General features: G+C 31.4%; 1 protein-coding gene across 1 annotated transcript; it reads left to right on the top strand.

Moving 5' to 3' along the window:
* Nucleotides 1–859: 859 nt before the first annotated feature.
* On the top strand, nt 860–18,483 carry LOC125064229 (netrin receptor unc-5-like). The gene is made up of 10 exons (XM_047671175.1): nt 860–1,023; nt 3,634–4,086; nt 11,792–11,970; nt 13,911–13,989; nt 14,077–14,247; nt 15,207–15,347; nt 16,546–16,680; nt 16,988–17,108; nt 17,616–17,731; nt 18,032–18,483. Exons 1-10 carry the CDS (start codon nt 957–959, stop codon nt 18,187–18,189), a joined length of 1,620 nt encoding a protein of 539 aa, XP_047527131.1. The 5' UTR covers nt 860–956; the 3' UTR covers nt 18,190–18,483.
* Nucleotides 18,484–19,282: the final 799 nt, after the last annotated feature.

The raw sequence follows: 19,282 nt of genomic DNA, 5'->3' as shown, positions 1-19,282 counted from the left end.
TCATTTTAAGCTTTGCGAGAGCTCACTGTTCGAGCTTTACCGATAGATGGAGTTAGAAGTTCATGAATTGTGCTTTGATTTTGTTTAAATTGTTTTAATAGTAATAAAGTCGCTATCTTAAATTACCTAGTATAAAAAATAATTAGGATTTCACTTAAATTCTAAAACATTTCAAATACTTTCAATAATAAATTTCATAAAATAATTACGAAATTAATTTAATGATAAATACATTAATGTCTCATTTCTACAAAATAATTTTAATAATAGCTGTTCAATAATTTTCCCTATGATTTTTTTTCACCCCAAATGCGAACCTACTTGATAGAGTCTTAACGTAGTAGAAAATTGTATTATTTTATTGACCTTAGTAGATGTTTTATACATTATTCTAGTTGTTTTTAAAAGGTTAATTGCCTTCAATCTAAACAGTAAAATAGCTCACAACAATTTAAAAAAAAGAAATGCTTTATCATTCCGGACTATATATATAGGTAGTTACCGGTTTTAAAGGTTGCTATGTGATCTTTTTATCCTTTAAATAATGGTTTTAACAAACTATTAATACCACTAAAAACATAATTATATATGTAGCTCGACAAGCTCTATGTATTTTTTTTTATTTTAACATATGCTTAATGATATTCTTAATTCAAAAATAACTTTTCGAATGAAACTCTATGAACGTCAAGGAAACGGTGAGTCGTTAATTAAAACCAGAAAGCTTCTTAATTACGACACCATATCGGGCACTTCCCATGTACGTCACACGCCATCGAATATCACACATGGAAACACCATGGATTGAGAATGAATCAGTAGTCGGCAGTATTCATCTAGACGTGATAGGGGATGCACGTCTCGCCCCTTAGTGACATCGAATTTACGCGCCGAAAAAATACATTTGTAATGTTCTTTATTTTAGTGAATTCGTGTGGTTAAGTGCAGTTTTAGTGATGTGTGGTTATGTGCTTTGGATTATATTACTCGTGAGCTTCTCTGTTGGGAAAGTCAGAAATGGAGGTGAGTTTATTTTTAATTTTAAAATTTAATAAATACACCTTTAATGACATATGTAATAGGGGTGACATTCAATTGATTGAAATAGAAAAAAATGTAAATATAATAAGCGCTGTATTTATTTCTATTTTGAGATTATAATTCGTATAAATGTGTTTATTGTGATGTGACATACATATCTATTACTGGGTTATAATATAATTAAACTTGAAATTCATAACCAAAGCGTTCAATGTACATTTTACATTTATTATTATCATAATTAAATCGACCCTGTCTACTGACGTTTTTAATAGTGTTTATAATGTAAATATGACAAACAACGTGTTTTTATTGAATAAGAAGACAATACAAAAACACTCTTCTCATTATATAAACCACTTCTATTCAAAAACCTTTATATTCAAACATGTTATATATACGATTCAGTTCATTTATTTAATGCAGATTTTAGTCTACAATGTTGTTAGGTACAAAACATTTAGCACAACAATCCGCCATGGTGCGGTGCGGTATTAAACGATATTTTAATATTATTAACAATAATAATACAATACATTAATCACAGTGAGATTTTAATTAAAATAATTTCATCTGTAACCGAATATTTATTGAATCTAATAACGTATGTGATTGTGTTGATAATCATTGTATGTATGTAATGTATATAAATCTCTCTGTATGTTTAAATACATAGGGTTTCGTATTTGTTTTTACATTTAGTCTATGGTCCAGGGTTCGAATATGTTATTGTATATTATCTTTGACAATATGTATTAAATTACAATTTAAAAAGTTGAACCTAATTTAATTTGATTGAGTTTCAAAATATTTCTTCTGAAAATAGGTTAGATAGGTAATTGAACTCTACATTTTAAAAATGTTGAAATTTTGAACAAAAATCAATTTATAAGTAAACAGTTATATTTAAAGCTTTTTATAATTGTGTGTATAAATAATAAATTAATTAAATTAATTAATATTATATAAAATATGACCAAGGCGCATAAAATATCACAAAAACAGTGGGACAGCGTGAGGCAAACTGCGGACTGTCTCCTTAAGGACAGAAGGTTTTTACCCAACTGTGGTTCATTTAAACGCAGTTACTGTAATTTCTTACTAACATAATATATTTGTAAATACAATATGTTATAATAAAAAGTATGTTTTCATGATAATATTACATATCATCACAATACAGAAATTATCAAAACGTATTTGTATATTTTATGTTCGTGATTTACAATTAATTTTATTTAAATACAAATTTTGAAAGACGAAACTAATTTTCCGAGTCGTGTAACTCCCTTTGCTATTTGACTAACCATGCGATCTCTGGGGACCGTTCTAACTCAAATTACTTTTAAACTAAGTTACTTATTGATATATCTTGCAGCTTCCTTTAAGTTTGACATCATCTGTGCCTTACACGTCATTAGAAATGTTAGATAACTTAAAGCGTTTGATAGTCAACTTCTTTTTTATCTATATAAATAATATTACTTTCCAAAGCGAAAACCACAGGCTTATATCTAATCATAATCGAAGTTTTGTTTCTATGAATGAAGGTTTGTATGAATATGTGGATCCGTTAAGCGGAGAAGGACAACATCATGAGAAATTTGCATGGAACAAATTAAATACAGTTGATAGTGCTTTGTGCAAACCCACCTGGGTAGGTACCATCCACTCATCTCATCAGATATTCTATCGCCAAGCAGCTATAGTTAGGATGTGTTGTGTGTGTTCGGTTTGGAGGGTGAGTGAGCCAATGTAAGTAAAGGCACAGGGATCGTAGTACCCAAGATGGGTAGCATATTATTATAACGGATGGTTAATATTCCTTACATTTAAAAGAAAACTGGCAAACGTGTATCCATCAGCCTGTCCTGGAGCAGCTTGGTGGAACGTGCTCTAAATCTTTTCCTTAAGTGAACGTCATTGCTCAGCGCCATTAATCGGTTACTTACGTTTGTTGTTGCATGTGAAACATTTTTAATTTGATTAATTACCCTTCCTTATGTTAACAATTCATAACACTAATAGCTTACACGATATTGGATCTTTAATTTCTAAACATATATTACAATAGTAGTAATATTCTATTATACAATAATGCACATAGCTAAATGTACTCTTAATATATTAATAATGATTACTATATTTGAAATGTTCTCAACGTTATGCACGTATGTTTGAAAATGACGTTTATTAAAAACCTGATATTTACTAGATTTGTGTATAATTTACTCATCAAATCAAATATGACGTATTTAAACCGGATAAATAAATAAACCCCTAATGACTTACAGGGAAAATAGATATAATGAAACAGAAATGGAAAATATTTCATGTCCATCGAGATTATCGAAATGCCCGTCTGTACGTTTGCGACCCTTACAATTTTTACTACTTCCGTTATATCTTTATGAACTCGCGTAAATACTACCTTTTGTTACTTCTATATAAAGATAAAGAAGGTACAATATTACGATGTAGCTATTATTTAATAATTCTGTTTCGAAATACCTCCTGCAGCTCATTCAACTATTAAAATTCCTACGATTCATGATTGATTGATTCAATGCTAACATGTCAATTTCCTTCCAGGTACCGAGCAAACGACGGAAAAAGAAACGCGTCCTGAGTACATACACCCGGACGGTTTACTAAACTTCGATCCGTATTTATCAGACTTCAAACCAGTCGTCGAAGAAGACGACTACATTCCACTACCAGAGAACGACGAGACAATAGACGGCCTGCCAATATTCCTAATAGAACCAAAGAATTCATACGTTTTACGCATCAAACCAGCCACGTTACTATGCAGGGCCGCCAACGCTTTGCAGGTTTTCTTCAAATGTAATGACGTCAGAACAGACAAAACCGTACAGTTGGAACATGTTGATCCACAGAACGGCGTAAGGGTCGTAGAGGCTGAATTAAACGTGACGAGAAATGAATTAGATGAATACTTTGGGGGTAGATACAGCTGTGAGTGCTACGCTTGGAATAGCAAGGGCAGGATACGTAGTCAGGGAGTTTTTATTGAATTTGCATGTAAGTATGTTTTAGTTATTTTGCCTCTTTGTATATTTAATTATGAGTTAAATTATACTTATATACTTTATTTATAATGTTACACAATATTTGTATACTAATAAACGTACAGTTTTATTTTTGTTGTCTCATAAAAAAATATATCAAGCACTTATACAAGAATAAACGAGTGTGTTTCGGGGAAAGTTTTAGTTTATAATATTTTTTTTTATGTTAGGCTCCGCTTCACAGTTTCACTCGCTTTAAATGTAGCCTATTGTGATTAGTGAGAATTTCAGAATTTCAATGATATAATTTTAAATATCATAATGTTTCTTTTTAAGAATTCAGCAACCCACTTAATAATTCGTTTTTTTTTAAAGAGAGAGTAAGCAATAATCTCATAAAACGTCACTTAGTAACATGACTTTCTTATAACTTTGTCAATATAGACAATGGATTTTAGTATCGATAATAATCCAATTGGTTTAGCGGTTACTGCAACTGACTTCATTGACCGCTGGTTCAATAATTGCTTATGAATATTTATATAGACTTAATGTTTTGTCATGGATTACAACTACGAGTACAACTTGTTGGCTATAAAGACTAGTGATGACATAGTTTAAAAAATCTTACTAGCAGCCCGAAGTCTAGAAGTGAGTGCAGTAGTCTAGAAGTGTGTGTGTGTGTGTGTGCGTGTGTATTTCGGAAAGTATGTAAAACCGTTGATACTGCGCCTCAACTTTTTCTGCCCGTGTCGGACTTGTCGTCAAACAGAATAATGACAATGAAGGAATAAGAAGCACACCTTTGTTTGCGTAACCTGTGCACTATAAAATATCCTATGTAGTTAATAGCTAATCTCCTTTGAAATTCGAAAAAAAAATACGTCTTATAAATATGTACCTAACTTGTACCTACAACTGCTGTGTTAAATAAGGTCTGGTATTTCACCACGCTTCAATGTTTAGTAAAGAGTAACTACTGAATTAATTCTACATGACAATTCAATAGTGCTTCTATGAGCCTGCTTATATATGGAATATTTTGTATTTTATTTTTATTTTTTTAAATAGACACATGTAGTAGATTCTCATACGACACATGAAGGTTTCCACACGATCTATACTAATATTATAAATACGTAATCAACTTCGCCTGAACACTGAACCAAATATGATCAATTTCGGTAGGTACTCGTATGTAGCAAGTTGGAACTGCAATAAATGATATATGCACATAAGATGACGACCAATCCCTCAAACGCGAGCAAAGCCGCGGCCGACATCTAGCGTATTAAAATCAGAATATAAGCTTATTAAAATTCAGTGGTACCCGTTTTTGAATTTATGTGTTCTAACAAAAGGACGGCTCGGCACTCTTTTAAAAAAACAACATATATATACAAACAAAAAACAATCATCAAACTGCCATTTAAAATCTATCCCAATATTCTACATTTGGAAGGGCAGGTAGGTGAGATAAAAAAAAATGGTTTATAATTAGCGTTTTCGCTTTTGTTGTTTTCGGTGTGTTCAGTAAAATCGTTAGCATTAAAATATTCTGTTAGTCACGCGTCATTTAACTATAACGATTCTTTTGTAGCCATCTGCAGGTCCTTTTTTATTTACACCGCCTTTCCCACAAAGTTCGTGTAATAAATCAATACCCAGTTAATGATACTAAGCACAAGTTTCGGTAGTTTATCAAGTCTTATTGTAGTTTGAGAAAGATTTGGTAGTCGACATGGGCCAATTGCTAGAGCATGTGCTGTAGGAAGCTTTAAATATGGGCGGTTATCATTACATACATCATCTATATGAATAGATAGAATAGGATGGAACTCAAATTGATTCTTATCTGTTTTTTACGAATGGGAAATATATAGAAGAAATAATAGTTATTGGGTTATTTGCGATAGTTATCCAGTAGATCTTTACGAGATCTTGCACGCGTATCTAGGTAATATTTACGAAACTTTTTCTTTTACCGTTTTACCCATTAAAATCTCTGTTTTCTTCTCGGACCGGAGATATTATGAAATCACTGTGTTGACAATACGTTTTATCGTGAGACGTTGAGGAGATTATCAGATCTACGTATATCTTTCTGTACTATTAAAATGGTCTATGTAAAAAATTGTGTGTCTCAGGCGTCCAGGTTATACAATATATAGAAATACACAAGACAATGGTACATACAATTGTAGTATACGCGTATAGAAATAGTCGCCCCACTCGAGTGAACGACGAATCATTTTTAAATGTCGACGTTGGGCTCGTTATACACTGTTGTTTTATAATTGCGTCTTTTTTTACATTTCCATACATTCTTATTTAGGTTATCTCGTCACATATATTTTTTAATTTGTTTTTTTTTCATCATTTTTATACCTCATAATACTTGCGATTCAACTTTTATAATTTTAATAATTGAAAAAAAGTATTTTATTGATCAATCCAAAAATGAAATCATATTTAAATTATATGTTTTACGTATAAGATTGTTTGTTGAAATTAAACAAAATAATTGTGTTTTTAATAAAAACTGTTTGTTGCTGTTTATTTTTTATTATTATCAATCAACTACTAAAATAAACGTTTCAAAGTTTATTTCAAGTTCAATCAAAACCGTAGTGCGAATTAGGATTCGCTATCTCTTATATGGAGCGGGATTCCAAGCGTAGCTTCTTAGAGATGATTAGAACCTTTAAGGGCTCGCTCAAGTCTCAGACTACGCAGCACTTATTAATCTGTACATAATATGTACAGATTAATAAGTTTCTTATGTTTTAGGGATGTATTCATATAATCCAAATTAAAATCTAAATATAAATATTCTGTATTCAAAGATCCTCATAAAAGCACATTTGTGTCGTCCTGTTGTAGTTTTGAAATAAATGAAAAGATACCAGTTCGGAGAGTGGATTCAACCGCAAAGACCTGGAAAGAATCTCAATTGTTAATCTTTCCCAGCATTCCAATTACAGAGTATGTCAATAAGGTACAATTAACTTTATATATATCGTTCCTCGAAATAAAAAAAAACTAAGTAATGCTTTATATAATGGATATAATTTTGTATTAAGTAATTAGTATTTATCAATGTTATTTTGACACGAACTTTAAAGTTTTAATAGGCCAAGATAAAAATAACTATGGATATATGTATACAACCACCATTAACCCGTAAATGCCGTTCTCTTCAAATGAAGAAGGACTTTGAACTGGGCTGTATTTGACATTACAAATTATAAATACATCTACATAAACAGCCTGTAAATGCCCCACTGCTAGGTTAAGGTCTCCTCTTCCTTTGAGGGTACTCCAATTTGGGTTGGTTCACATTGTGACATTTCTGTTCTCTCAAAACTTTAGTATATTAAAAAAAACAAATTACCTATCTGTAATATTACGATGATTTTTTGTTTTTTGTCCTCACTCACTTCGTTTAGAGTAAAATACGAACCGTATTTACCTTTTGTTTGGCCAAACTCAGCCGTCAGTCGAATTTCGAGTACCTGCCAGCTTTTAAGTCTTCTACAGTCGACTATATCGAATTCTAATAGAAGTGTATAAAATAAATTTGGATGCTGGTCGTATTCCTACTTACCTAATATATATTTTAAAATTGTTTATTAAAATAAAGTTGAAGATGCACCCGTGAGAACCCAGGTCCCAATTTTTCTATAAAAAAAATATTTTCCAAATTCTAATAACACATAGCTTGATACATATCTATAACACAATGCGACCAAATGTAATTCATGAAACTCACACAAAATGAATCTTACAAAATGTAATGATTATAATCTCTTCTTAAATTTCATCCATTATTTAAAAGACAGCTGCCGTTTTGAATATGCTACCGTTATATATGTATATGTAAATGTCGCTCTTATGAGTATGTACTTAGGGGCTCTAATCCTGTAATCGTTTTACAATGGTAAGTAACTCGACGCTTTACCATTATCCCGATTAAAAACTGGATAGGTTAAACCGTTAATACAAAATCTTTACAAGATCACACAATTCATGATACGGGTATTACGGGGATAACTTAGTTTGAAGTACAGATAGCGAGAGAAATCTTAACGATATTTCTATATACATATATATATTAAAATATATATGTATAACCATGTCTTATATAATTTTATAAAATAAATAAATCTATATAAAACATTTATTGTAATTCATATAAATTATATGTTTAATTAGAAAATTAAAACGAAATATCGTGTGAGCAGTTAAAAATTAAAAATTAAATTAAAAGTATGTAAAAAACGCTCTTAATTCAATAATTAACAATTGTATCAAACAGAACAGATAAATATAACACGTTTTTTTCATTTAAGTAAATAATTTAAATTAAATTTGGATTATTCGCGCCTGTCCATATTTTTGTTAACTTTTTTTATTTTTTAACCTAATCCTAGTCAATGAACGGTGTATCTAAGGTAGGAGAATTTAAATTGATTTCAAATTGTCAAAATAAATTAACTATATATTTAAAAAATATTAATATCGGTTATTAAAAAAAAAAATTATATTATTGATGAATTATTTTTTTAAAAAATAAAAATCGATAAGAAATCTTTAATTTTATTGTTCAAAAATCAAACAAAATAATGATCGCATGTATATTAAAAAATGACTGTAAATAAACTTTTTTTATAAGTGAAGATGCTAAAACTTTTACACCGAACTGTACTTGTACCAGAGCCGGTAACCGGTCGTGCAAGTTTTTTGCAGTCTAGACAGGAATACACTATACAAGCAAACGATCGTGGTTTTGTCCGGAATCCATAAAGAAACTCACTGTTAACATCCCATAGAGGAAGCGACTATGTTATTTATTATGTAATAAATTTATACTATATTCAGAATACCTTTCCTTTAAAATGTATACTTTTATGGGCATGGAGTTTTTTACTGAGGTATCGGAAACATAGAAAATAGGATTCTTTTCTCGATTGTACGTACGCATCAATATTACTTCACTTGATCGAAGGTCTCTGCGCAAGCTTGTCTACCTACGTCTAGGTAGGTACCACCCAGTACAGCAATAGCAATCCTAAGTATTTTACAGTAATAGCAACACATATCGTATTGTTGTTCCTCGGTTTGAAAGGTTAATGAGCTAGTGTAACTATAGGTACAAAGGACATAAAATCTTAGCAAGGTTGGTGTCATGTTGGCGATGGCCCTGGGGACAGAATGGTTAATATTTCTTACAGCTCCAATGTCTAAGAGCGTTGGTGACCTAACCATCAAGTGACCCAAAAATGAGACCATGTGTGAAAATGACCCGTACGGAGTCAGGACGGGCAGCTACTTTATTTGTATATATGTATATAATTCTGTGTACTGCGTAAAATTCAAACTCAATTTCCTTTATTCAGTTTTTGATGGTCAAATTAAACACTACCACTTTTTTTTGTTTTGGAAAAATACCCTGACCTGAGAAGAACCGGTGCAAGTAACTCAGCGGGTAATTTTTTGACAAATTTATTAAAAATATTTATTGAATACTAATAGAAATGGCCAGGAGGCGATCGTTTTATTCCCGCGGTGTGCTATCAATCATAAACTCACTCATTGTATAGTAAACTTTCGCACACAAGCGTTCCTTAACAAAAAAAATAATAATTTGGCCACAGACGCATTTTGAACGCTTTCTGGGATCCTGTATCCTGTGTCTATGTACCACCTATGACTGTTATAGTTCTGATATTAGTAATCAGAGAAGCGATTAGTTCAATCATATTGACATATTATTTAGCCGTCACAAGTAACATTAAACGTTTTAAGTTATCTCAACTGTAAAATGGATAGATAAACAAAGAATGATGATAATTCTGTTGATGTAATATGAGGTTCATAAAATAAATCGTACTTCAATTACGCCAATGACACAATTAATTTTTCTCTAAACTTTATATAGTTTCTCCGTGGTTCTTTGTATAGGCCCACTGGGTTTAGCCATCGAGCGATAGGGGATTGAGTTAGTTTAAAACAGGCAGATAACACTTCTCGTTGCGCCAGTTTTTCTCATGTAGCAACACCAAACATCAGTCAAATTGCTAGTCCGCTTACCTAATAAGGATATAAACTTTAACAAGTGCAATTTTATATAAAATAAAATTAAAATTGATTGTCCTCAACTGCTAAGTAATCTTCGTAAAAAGAGTCAATTATCCACGTAAGCCCTTAACACCACTTCATCCTACTTTACGTGGAACCATCCTTGGTGAGAGTTCCCCTATTCCATGACTATTTAACCCCTCAATAATAACACGATTGTTTATATGTTTTCCGACTTATTGTTCATGTTCCGAAGAAAATTATGCAAATTGTGGATTTCTTGCGTACTTGCTAACCCTTTACGAAGAACTTAGTAAGAAATTCTTCTTTCATAATAAGAGAGTAACACAACATTATTTTATCCATATAATCTTGTTTTAATTTTTATAATTGTCTTTTACGCTTTTTTTTAAATTTCTTATTATTACTCAATTTGTTAATTTTTAACTTAAAAATGTTTTTTTTTTATATAGAATTTTTATTTAGAAATATATTCAACAAAAATCACAATCCAAATCAAACTATGCTTTATTCAGTAGGCTGCACAAATACTTTTGATTCGACATTTTACAAAACAATATTAATTGAAGCTACTGAGTTCGGAATGTAGATTCTACCGAGAAGAACTGTAAAGAAACTCAGTAGTTACTCTTTTCCAACATTTAAGCCACGAAGCTTTGTCAGTTAAACACAATTATATATATGTATATAATATATCCTTCCTGGAAGCTATTTACTTAGCGCCACGCATTTTTATCATCTATATATATTATTGTATTGAATAATATATATTTTTATTTATTTTAATTTTTTTTTATAACATTATAATACATTCGTTTATAAATCTTATGTATGTATAGATATTGCGACTTGAATAACAAACTAAGCGTATTTAAATATAAGTATAGAATATATGGGGGACAATTTAAAGTGTCGTAATTTTTAACGAGTGTTTTTCCCTGCATCTTACGCCCATGGCGCGGAACCATTAAGTGGAGGAAACATTGCTTCCGTTCGTTAATTCGAGCAGTGCTATTTGATGAATGCCTCCTACTTCTTGTTAGACTTTTAGGGGTTGTTCACTGTGAGTGACTTAATTCAAATGGGTTATGTTTTGTGAATATATTTTTAGAAGTATTACTCAGCAATCGTTAGAATAAATAACAAATATTTTTTAAAATATGTTTGTGGATTCTGAGATCCACAAACATATTTTAATAAGAACTTTGTGCAGACCTCTCTGGGTAGTTACTACCCCATCATGTATCGTCAATGGGCAATACCTACCTAGTATTGTTATGAAGGGTGAGTGAGCCAATTTAACTACACGCACGATGGAAATGACGTGGTGGAATTGTAAAAAATATTCATAAAGATATACATATATCACACACCAATATCATAAAAAATAAATATTAAAAAAAGGCGCAAAAAGGCGTATTATCTTTGTCTTAAGGCGTATTATACACAGGACAGAGATTCTTAGTTCGATACTGATTACGTCATAAACTTAGATTCCTAATGAAGATAACTAATTTTACGATACGCAAACGGGACTAGTCACTTAAGAACTATTAGGATAATATATATCTAATTTTCACAAGCGATATTATCTAAATTGTAAATCTCCTATACAGATATAAAGAAGCAATTTGCACATCAACCACAATCAATCACAGTAGAAGCTGGTCGACAAGTCAGTTTTCGATGCAGTCCACCACCAGCTGCGCCGCCCGCCACCATTAAATGGATGAGGAATGGTGTTGCCATTGAAGCTAATGACGAAACTCTTGTATTACCAAAAGTTGGATTGCAGGTTAGTTGATCTATAGCATTTAAAGTAAAAAAACATGCTCCAATATTATTATTAAAATTATGTTTTTGAACTGTTTCAAAGTGTCAATGGGTTGACTCAGTTATGCCAAAATTAACCAAGACAGAACTATTTCAAACTGTCTCTTATAACAGAATCTTAGTAATAAGCGTTTGTAAGCCTGTCTGAGTAGGTACAAACTACACATCACTTGTTTCGGTTTGAAGGATGAGTGAGCCAGCGTAATTACAGGGTCAGGGGACATGACTTCTGAGTTACCAAAGTTGAAAGCACAGTGGCTATTTTAGCTATATTTAAGATTTTTTACAGTTCAAATGTCTATAGGAACTTAAGATCGTGTGTTCTCTTTACCAGGCTACCCATTATAAATAAAAACATTTGCTCAACTAAAGTACATATTTTTGCGGACTTTTACTTCGGCAGATACTTCTAGAACAAAATTTCTACATGGCAATCATTAAAAGTTATTTTTATTCAAATGAAGATTCAATGCATACATTGCTTTTACGTGAAACTTTGCTTCCAGTTTATTTATCAACACAATTTGAATCAATATTACGAAAAGTCTTTAAAATATCTCGGAAATGTTTGTCGTTCATGACAGAAGAAGAATTTATTCTTGTAAGAAATTCTTCGAAAAGCATTAGTTTAATATGCAAACAATTTAAGATAAAATTGAAAATATAAAGTGGATGATTAAAGAAAATCAAGATATGAATTTTAACTGATATCTGCTGGTTCAGACCGAGTCATAGCACTATTAAGTTTCGATTTAGTTCAATTGTGTTTATAATTGTGGAAAAATCTGCATGTGTGTCTGCACCAACTTCAGATTCACCAGCGTGAGGCAATATATTCCTTAGATAAAAGAGACCATTCAAAGGACGTTACTATACTTTTCCATAAAATTGCTTTTACTTTTTATCGAATTTCAAATAACTTTACTAGTACAGTAGTTTCCAAGATAAAATGAAAAAAGTTTTGATAGTTTACTTGATCTAGACATCTAGAACAGCGCAGTGCGGTTAAGATTAAACAATCTGGTATCATTTTTGGATAACATCCAAGGCACCTGTAAGGAACCCGTTTAATGTTCTGAAGTGCCTTTCAGTATAAACTGATAAGCTCTCATGATATTTCGCAGAAGGGTTATTTTTATGAAGTCGTTGGATCTATTTTTTGTGTCTCTAAACGATGAAACTACTGGACAGATCGAAAGATTCGCTTTTAAGTTACGTCCAAGGTGTGACGGCCTTTAAATATAATAAATTAGAGATGAAGTTTGTGTTTATTTTTTATACTTATCAAATTATGTCAACTTTACAAACTTCATACTTAGATATTTTTTGTCCAAAATATTAATTTGTATTTTTTAAAAGATATAAATATATCTATACAATGCCTCTTTTTAAGAAATTACTAATATTAATATTTAGCGTTAAGCTTAAATGTAACTAAAACTAAACAATGATCTCAATTTTTAATTATAAAGCTTATAGTAACTGTTAAATTACAAATTTAATAATTGATTTTAAATAATCATTACATATCAACACATTACGTCATATATTATAAGGGTTGCACTGATTGTAGGACCTAGTATGGGGTAATATGATGCTAAGAATATATGATGAGAGGGTGGTGTCCATCCAGACGGATTAGCAAAGCCCTACTACCATCAAGTAATTATTAAAATATCAAATCACAGGTCTATTTACTTCTTTCTTCTTCATGAGTAAATTGCTATCTGCGTGCATATATTATGATTGTATGGCGCTCGTGTTCACAATCTGTCTTAGTGTAGAGATAGCAAAAAAAAATACAAATTTCATCATATTTGTTAAGTTAATTTTGATGACCACAATTTTGTGAGTGAATTTATTTGTACCCTTAAATATGTGATAGCATATTTCTATTCATAGGACATGGCAAATTATTCATGCATCGCTGAAAACATCGCGGGCAAGCGGGAATCAGACGTTGCTGTTTTATCTGTATACGGTAAGTCTTAAACATATGTTGTATTTATAAAAAAAAAAACATTATTTTAATGTAATATCTGTGAACCAATATTTTTATTTTATTTAGTTAATGGTGGCTGGTCAGACTGGTCTCCTTGGGCCCCCTGCAGATGTGGGGTCCAGAGTAGTGGTAGACGAAGAACACGAACATGTACCATGCCTGCGCCAGCTAATGGCGGTGCCCCGTGTAGAGGACAGGGCTCCCAGAGCGATGATGATTGCTTGAGGTGTCAGAATGGTAAACAGTTTTTATCACGATTATTTATTCAATTATACAGTTAGAATAAAATATGAATTTCATCGTGATATATTAATAATATATTTTTTTTGGATCACTTGCTTCTTTTATATAAGAATTCTAAGGGCGATCCTCACCAGTAGCATTTACCTGCAATGTAACAATTTGAGATTCAATTTTGAGCATTCACTTGCAGAGATGTATTTTATTTTTGTTCGGTCTTGCTGATGTAATTAATATATGTATTACAAATCGTATCATTAGAGGCAGCCTCTAATGGCATTATTTATATATTTTAGCGTCAATAGCGCAAAGGTCTAGGAGCCGCCTAGCTTTGTAAAAAATCGCAGGATCGATACTTATCCCTTGGGATATTATCGTCCCCATTCCTAACACAAGCTAATAGCTTAAATGGAGAGGTAAATAGGAATATTAGTACTACCTCATAATGGGGCATTTTTAAAATAAAAATAAAAATGCTCGAACCAATACAACAACTTACAAACTTTTTATGAGGGATCGCCCTAATAAATGAAATACGTCAAGGGCAAAACAAGTAAATCGCTTATTAAGACGAATTGGCTATTATTAATATACTAGTCGACTGTCATATGATGTCTGTATGTATTTAATGTCTTAGGTGCTAGACACCTTAATAAATATTGGTATTCTATTGTATACGAAACAGCTCATAGTGGAAACCTGCCATTTGATAAAGTCATTTTACAAAAAAATATAGGCAATCTCTCTAGATGATGAATCATCTAAATTTATATACCTAAACCTTGTTTCAAGTTTACGTGACCTTGACAATTGTTTTTGCTGAAAAAACTAACATTGTAATTATAACATGATAGATAAACTTATGTTGGTCTATTCATACGATTTATCTATAAAAAATGATATACATTATAGTAATAAAAGCAAGAATTGCTAATGAATGAATTCTAAAATCAAAGGTGCATGGTCTCCATGGAGTGCATGGTCAGCGTGCAGTGAGGAGTGCGTCAGGGTACGGCGAAGACAGTGTTCCGGCACTTGTCCTGGCTCCACGTTGCAACATGCTGCTTGCGTAGACGGACTTTGTTCTGCTGGATTCAGTAAGTTCTATTTTATATTCACTAAAACAAATAAAATGACATTAATATATTTTTATAAATATCTAACCATAAGATTTTAAGACTTTTTCACAGCGATGCGTAGGGGAATAAAGTTTAAATTAATTCCAAATACTTAAGTCTGCAGTCCCTTGTAGCTGTAACTCTAGGTCTATTCAATTAAAATATATAGCCGTTTACATTGCATTTTCCATACATTCGTAAATAAAATAAAAACCTATACCTACTTCCCGTTGACATAGAAATCATGAAATTTGACAAGATGCAATATCTTGTTTGTCGTTACATCAGTGTACCTTTCAGTATTGTGAGTCCGACTCGTTCTTGTCCGTTGTTTTTTTTTTAAATTTTCACCAAGTCATTGACTAAATTTACAGTAAAGAACTAAATATACATAATGTTGGTTATACTAGTAGATATCTTCAGAAATACTATTTGTAACCAAGTCCATGAACCCAACTTTTTTCTATAAAGTTCCAATCCATTGTATAGACAATAATTACAGCGAACACAATCAATATTGGAAACGATTGTGCAAAGTTTCTCAACATTAAATATTTCTTTAGATATTTTTTGCACATTTCTGATGAAGGCAAATATTGCTCCCATGCTTTAATTACAAAATGACGATCTAACTTTCTAATGAGATTCTTTCGAATCGATGAAGCATATATTTTTAATTGGCATATTTCTTTCCACAGTCTTTTAATCAACTTAACATGCATATATAAATATATATTTATCTTGCATGAATTATTTTATTAAACCAGTTTTAACCAGTTTAAATTTTTGGGGTGGATCAATGGATTACTGGAATGCCTTATTTATCTATATGATAATATAATTTATTATTTCAAATAAAATTAAGACTTATTTAATTTACTCTCGGTGTCCCATTGTAAGCAATAACCCGAAGGCATTAGTAAAAACAATAAAAAAATCCAATTCATGACACACTAATGAAATTCAAATTAACCAATTTAGCTTTAATAAGAACGATCATTGGTCGATGGCATTGATTACGCAATGGACGACCAATGAGCGATCAGTTAAAAGCATCGGTAGTATCTAACACTAACGCAGCAACTGAAACTTTATTGAACAGATTACAACAAGATCGATTTACGCATGGGATAGAGAAATGCCCTCTAGCTTAAGATAATAGGAGTTATTATTTTAGGAATTTACAAAAACAACATAACTTTGTACGTCGGCATTGGGATCACGGTCGCCATGTTGGCTGCTGGAGCGGCGATCCTCTATGTTTGGTGTAAATACAAAACTGTACGGCCTGGATATACTGCTGCTAGAACAGGTTTGTTGCTATAAAATTAAAATTTAAAATAAAATTTATTATTGTGCCATTCTAGGTCCTTTTTCTCTAAAGTAACTATAGAGTTACAGAACCTCTTACAAAATAGAAGACACATTTCCATCTATCCACTGCATATTTCTTAAGACTTCTTTAATAGAGTGTGTTTCGGCAATTAAATAATTGAGACTTAATAGATGATAATTGGCATTTTATTTTCTCAAACGAATATTATAATAAATTAATTTATAAAATAGCTTAAATCATGATTTATATATGCAATTTTCAATCATATTTCATCCTTGGTCAGGTATACCAAAGTCCTACTCAGGCAGAGACAAAGGTAACGCAGCCCCGGACCTGACAAGAACTTGCAACGAGTACTGGATGAGGCCAGATAACCATTACGATATGCCACAATTAAGGGACAGGTGAGTTATTTTGAAATCTAGAAAATGCAGAAAATCCTGGAACATGATGGAAAGGCATATGAACAAGAGTGGAACTTAAGTTACACGTTAAAATCATCTAATAATCTTTCTAAGAATTGGTCAATAAAAATGTCGATTTGCAAAACTTATTGGAAGAGCACATTATAATTTTTTTGGTTGGATGTTTTATTTTGATACGAAAATCTCTTGTTTCTTATGTAGATTTAATAAAAGTAAGAATGTGCAATGGCACATTTAGAGCACTGTCTTTAAGGAGTAGGTTTTTTTTATGGATATCAAATGCATTTAATTATAATGGAAACCTCGTAAATGTCAATGACCAGTTAAATTTAGAGTTGCATTTCAAAAAAATTTCTACCAAATATTTTTTCATCTTCTCTTTACAAAAATTAAATCATAGAATCATAACGTCGTTGATTCTTCATTTTATAATCTTTCAATTTCAAATAATTTAAGAACGAATAAAATATTTTTATATTTTATTAGCTACGCGTCTCCCTTCGGCAACAGAAGCAGACAACAGTCATCTGCAGGTAGCAATCACTATGAAATGAAACCATACAGCCCGTCGGGGGATTCCGCATCGAGCTGCTATACAAATTGTGAGTACTTTAATAATGTAACATAATGGCCTGAATTAAAATTGCTTCGGTAACCGAAAAAAAAGGAATATATATTAAGAATGAAATGGAATTGCTCGTGCTACTTTATTATTTATTTTTAAAAAATGAATTTACACTTTAAGGTTCGAAATTTAAAAACAAACTGAATATTATACTTTTATAGATAATATATTTATCTGTATGAACAATGTTTGAAAATAGAATCTGAACACACGAGCTGTTATTGTAACATATCGAATAAATAATAACATAATATTAAATTCTCACAATAATTCGTAGCACGAACTATGACGTCGCGCTCGAGCGAATGTTCGTCCCAGCTCGCAGAGCTCGTGACGTCATCGTCTCACTCAAAGGTGGACGTGGCAGTTACGCTGCCGCCGGGGCCTTCAGACAACAGCTATAGAGACAAAATATGCTTAACCATTGTTAAATAAATTATTATTAATTATTACGGCAGCAATAGGGCTTATTATGTTTGTCCGATGCGGTTTTTGGTAGTTTTATGTATTAAGCAGCGCCATTTTGACATTTCGAAAAATATTTATTTGTTTCTTTTTTTTTTTAATATTGTCAATTATAAGCAAGCTAATGTCAAGTTTTTTATACTTTTTAGTCATAGATATTCAGTAGTCTAAATTACCATTTGGTTATCAAATCTTATGAAAACTGGCACATACTTTAAACGTACTTGGATGGAAGGCTTTTGATATTTAGCCTGCTTCAAATCTCTAGATCTATTATAAAATTAATTGTTTATTATTTAGTATTAAATCAAATCTTAATTAAACAGACTTTAGCAGTAATATAAATAATTGTGGAATGGGGTTTTATTTACGGTAATTTTGTTAAATTACAGAGTATATCCGAGTGTATGTCATATCTTCAAAAGAGAATGCGTTACGTTACGAAATTAATTAAGTAGATATTATGTAAATAAGGACAATTGTGGGGTCATAAAAGTAGTCAGATGTAAGAAGGTTCCCTGTGAATTTTATAACGTGAATTTGCGCCTCAGCATATGTGTACTAAATATTTCTATGAACATCAAACATCAAGTTGTTTTGTCATTTTTATATCTATAATCTATATATTTTTTTATATTTATACGTACAAGTTTACCTTGAATGCAACTACCAAGGTACGTTTAAGATCGAATATAAAATCGAGTTCTTAAAGATTCGATTATAATGTAATTGGAATACTATAGGTAAGCTGCCGTAGCTTTACTACTCTGATGGTCTGTGGAGCGCAGGGCTTAAGAAATAAAAATAATATAAGTCTTTATAATCTAATGCCTAGTTAAATCTCAAGATGTTGAGTAGTTACGTCATATCGTGAGTGAGCGCGTCCACAGACTGCCAAGTTTACCGCAGTTTACCTATAATACAACAATTAGCTACCATCGAGCTGATCTGATGACGGAAGTGGGTTGTGAAACTCTACATTATGTTTTTGGTATATCTCGTTTATTTGGGCTTATTTGTTTTTTTTTTATAATTCGTTTTAAAATATTACAAGAATGTATCG

This window comes from Vanessa atalanta, chromosome 5 (genome assembly GCF_905147765.1).
Source record: "Vanessa atalanta chromosome 5, ilVanAtal1.2, whole genome shotgun sequence".
Classification (NCBI taxonomy): Eukaryota; Metazoa; Arthropoda; class Insecta; order Lepidoptera; family Nymphalidae; genus Vanessa; species Vanessa atalanta.
Note: the sequence above shows the minus strand (reverse complement) of the source record. Positions and strands in the feature narration are given on the sequence as shown.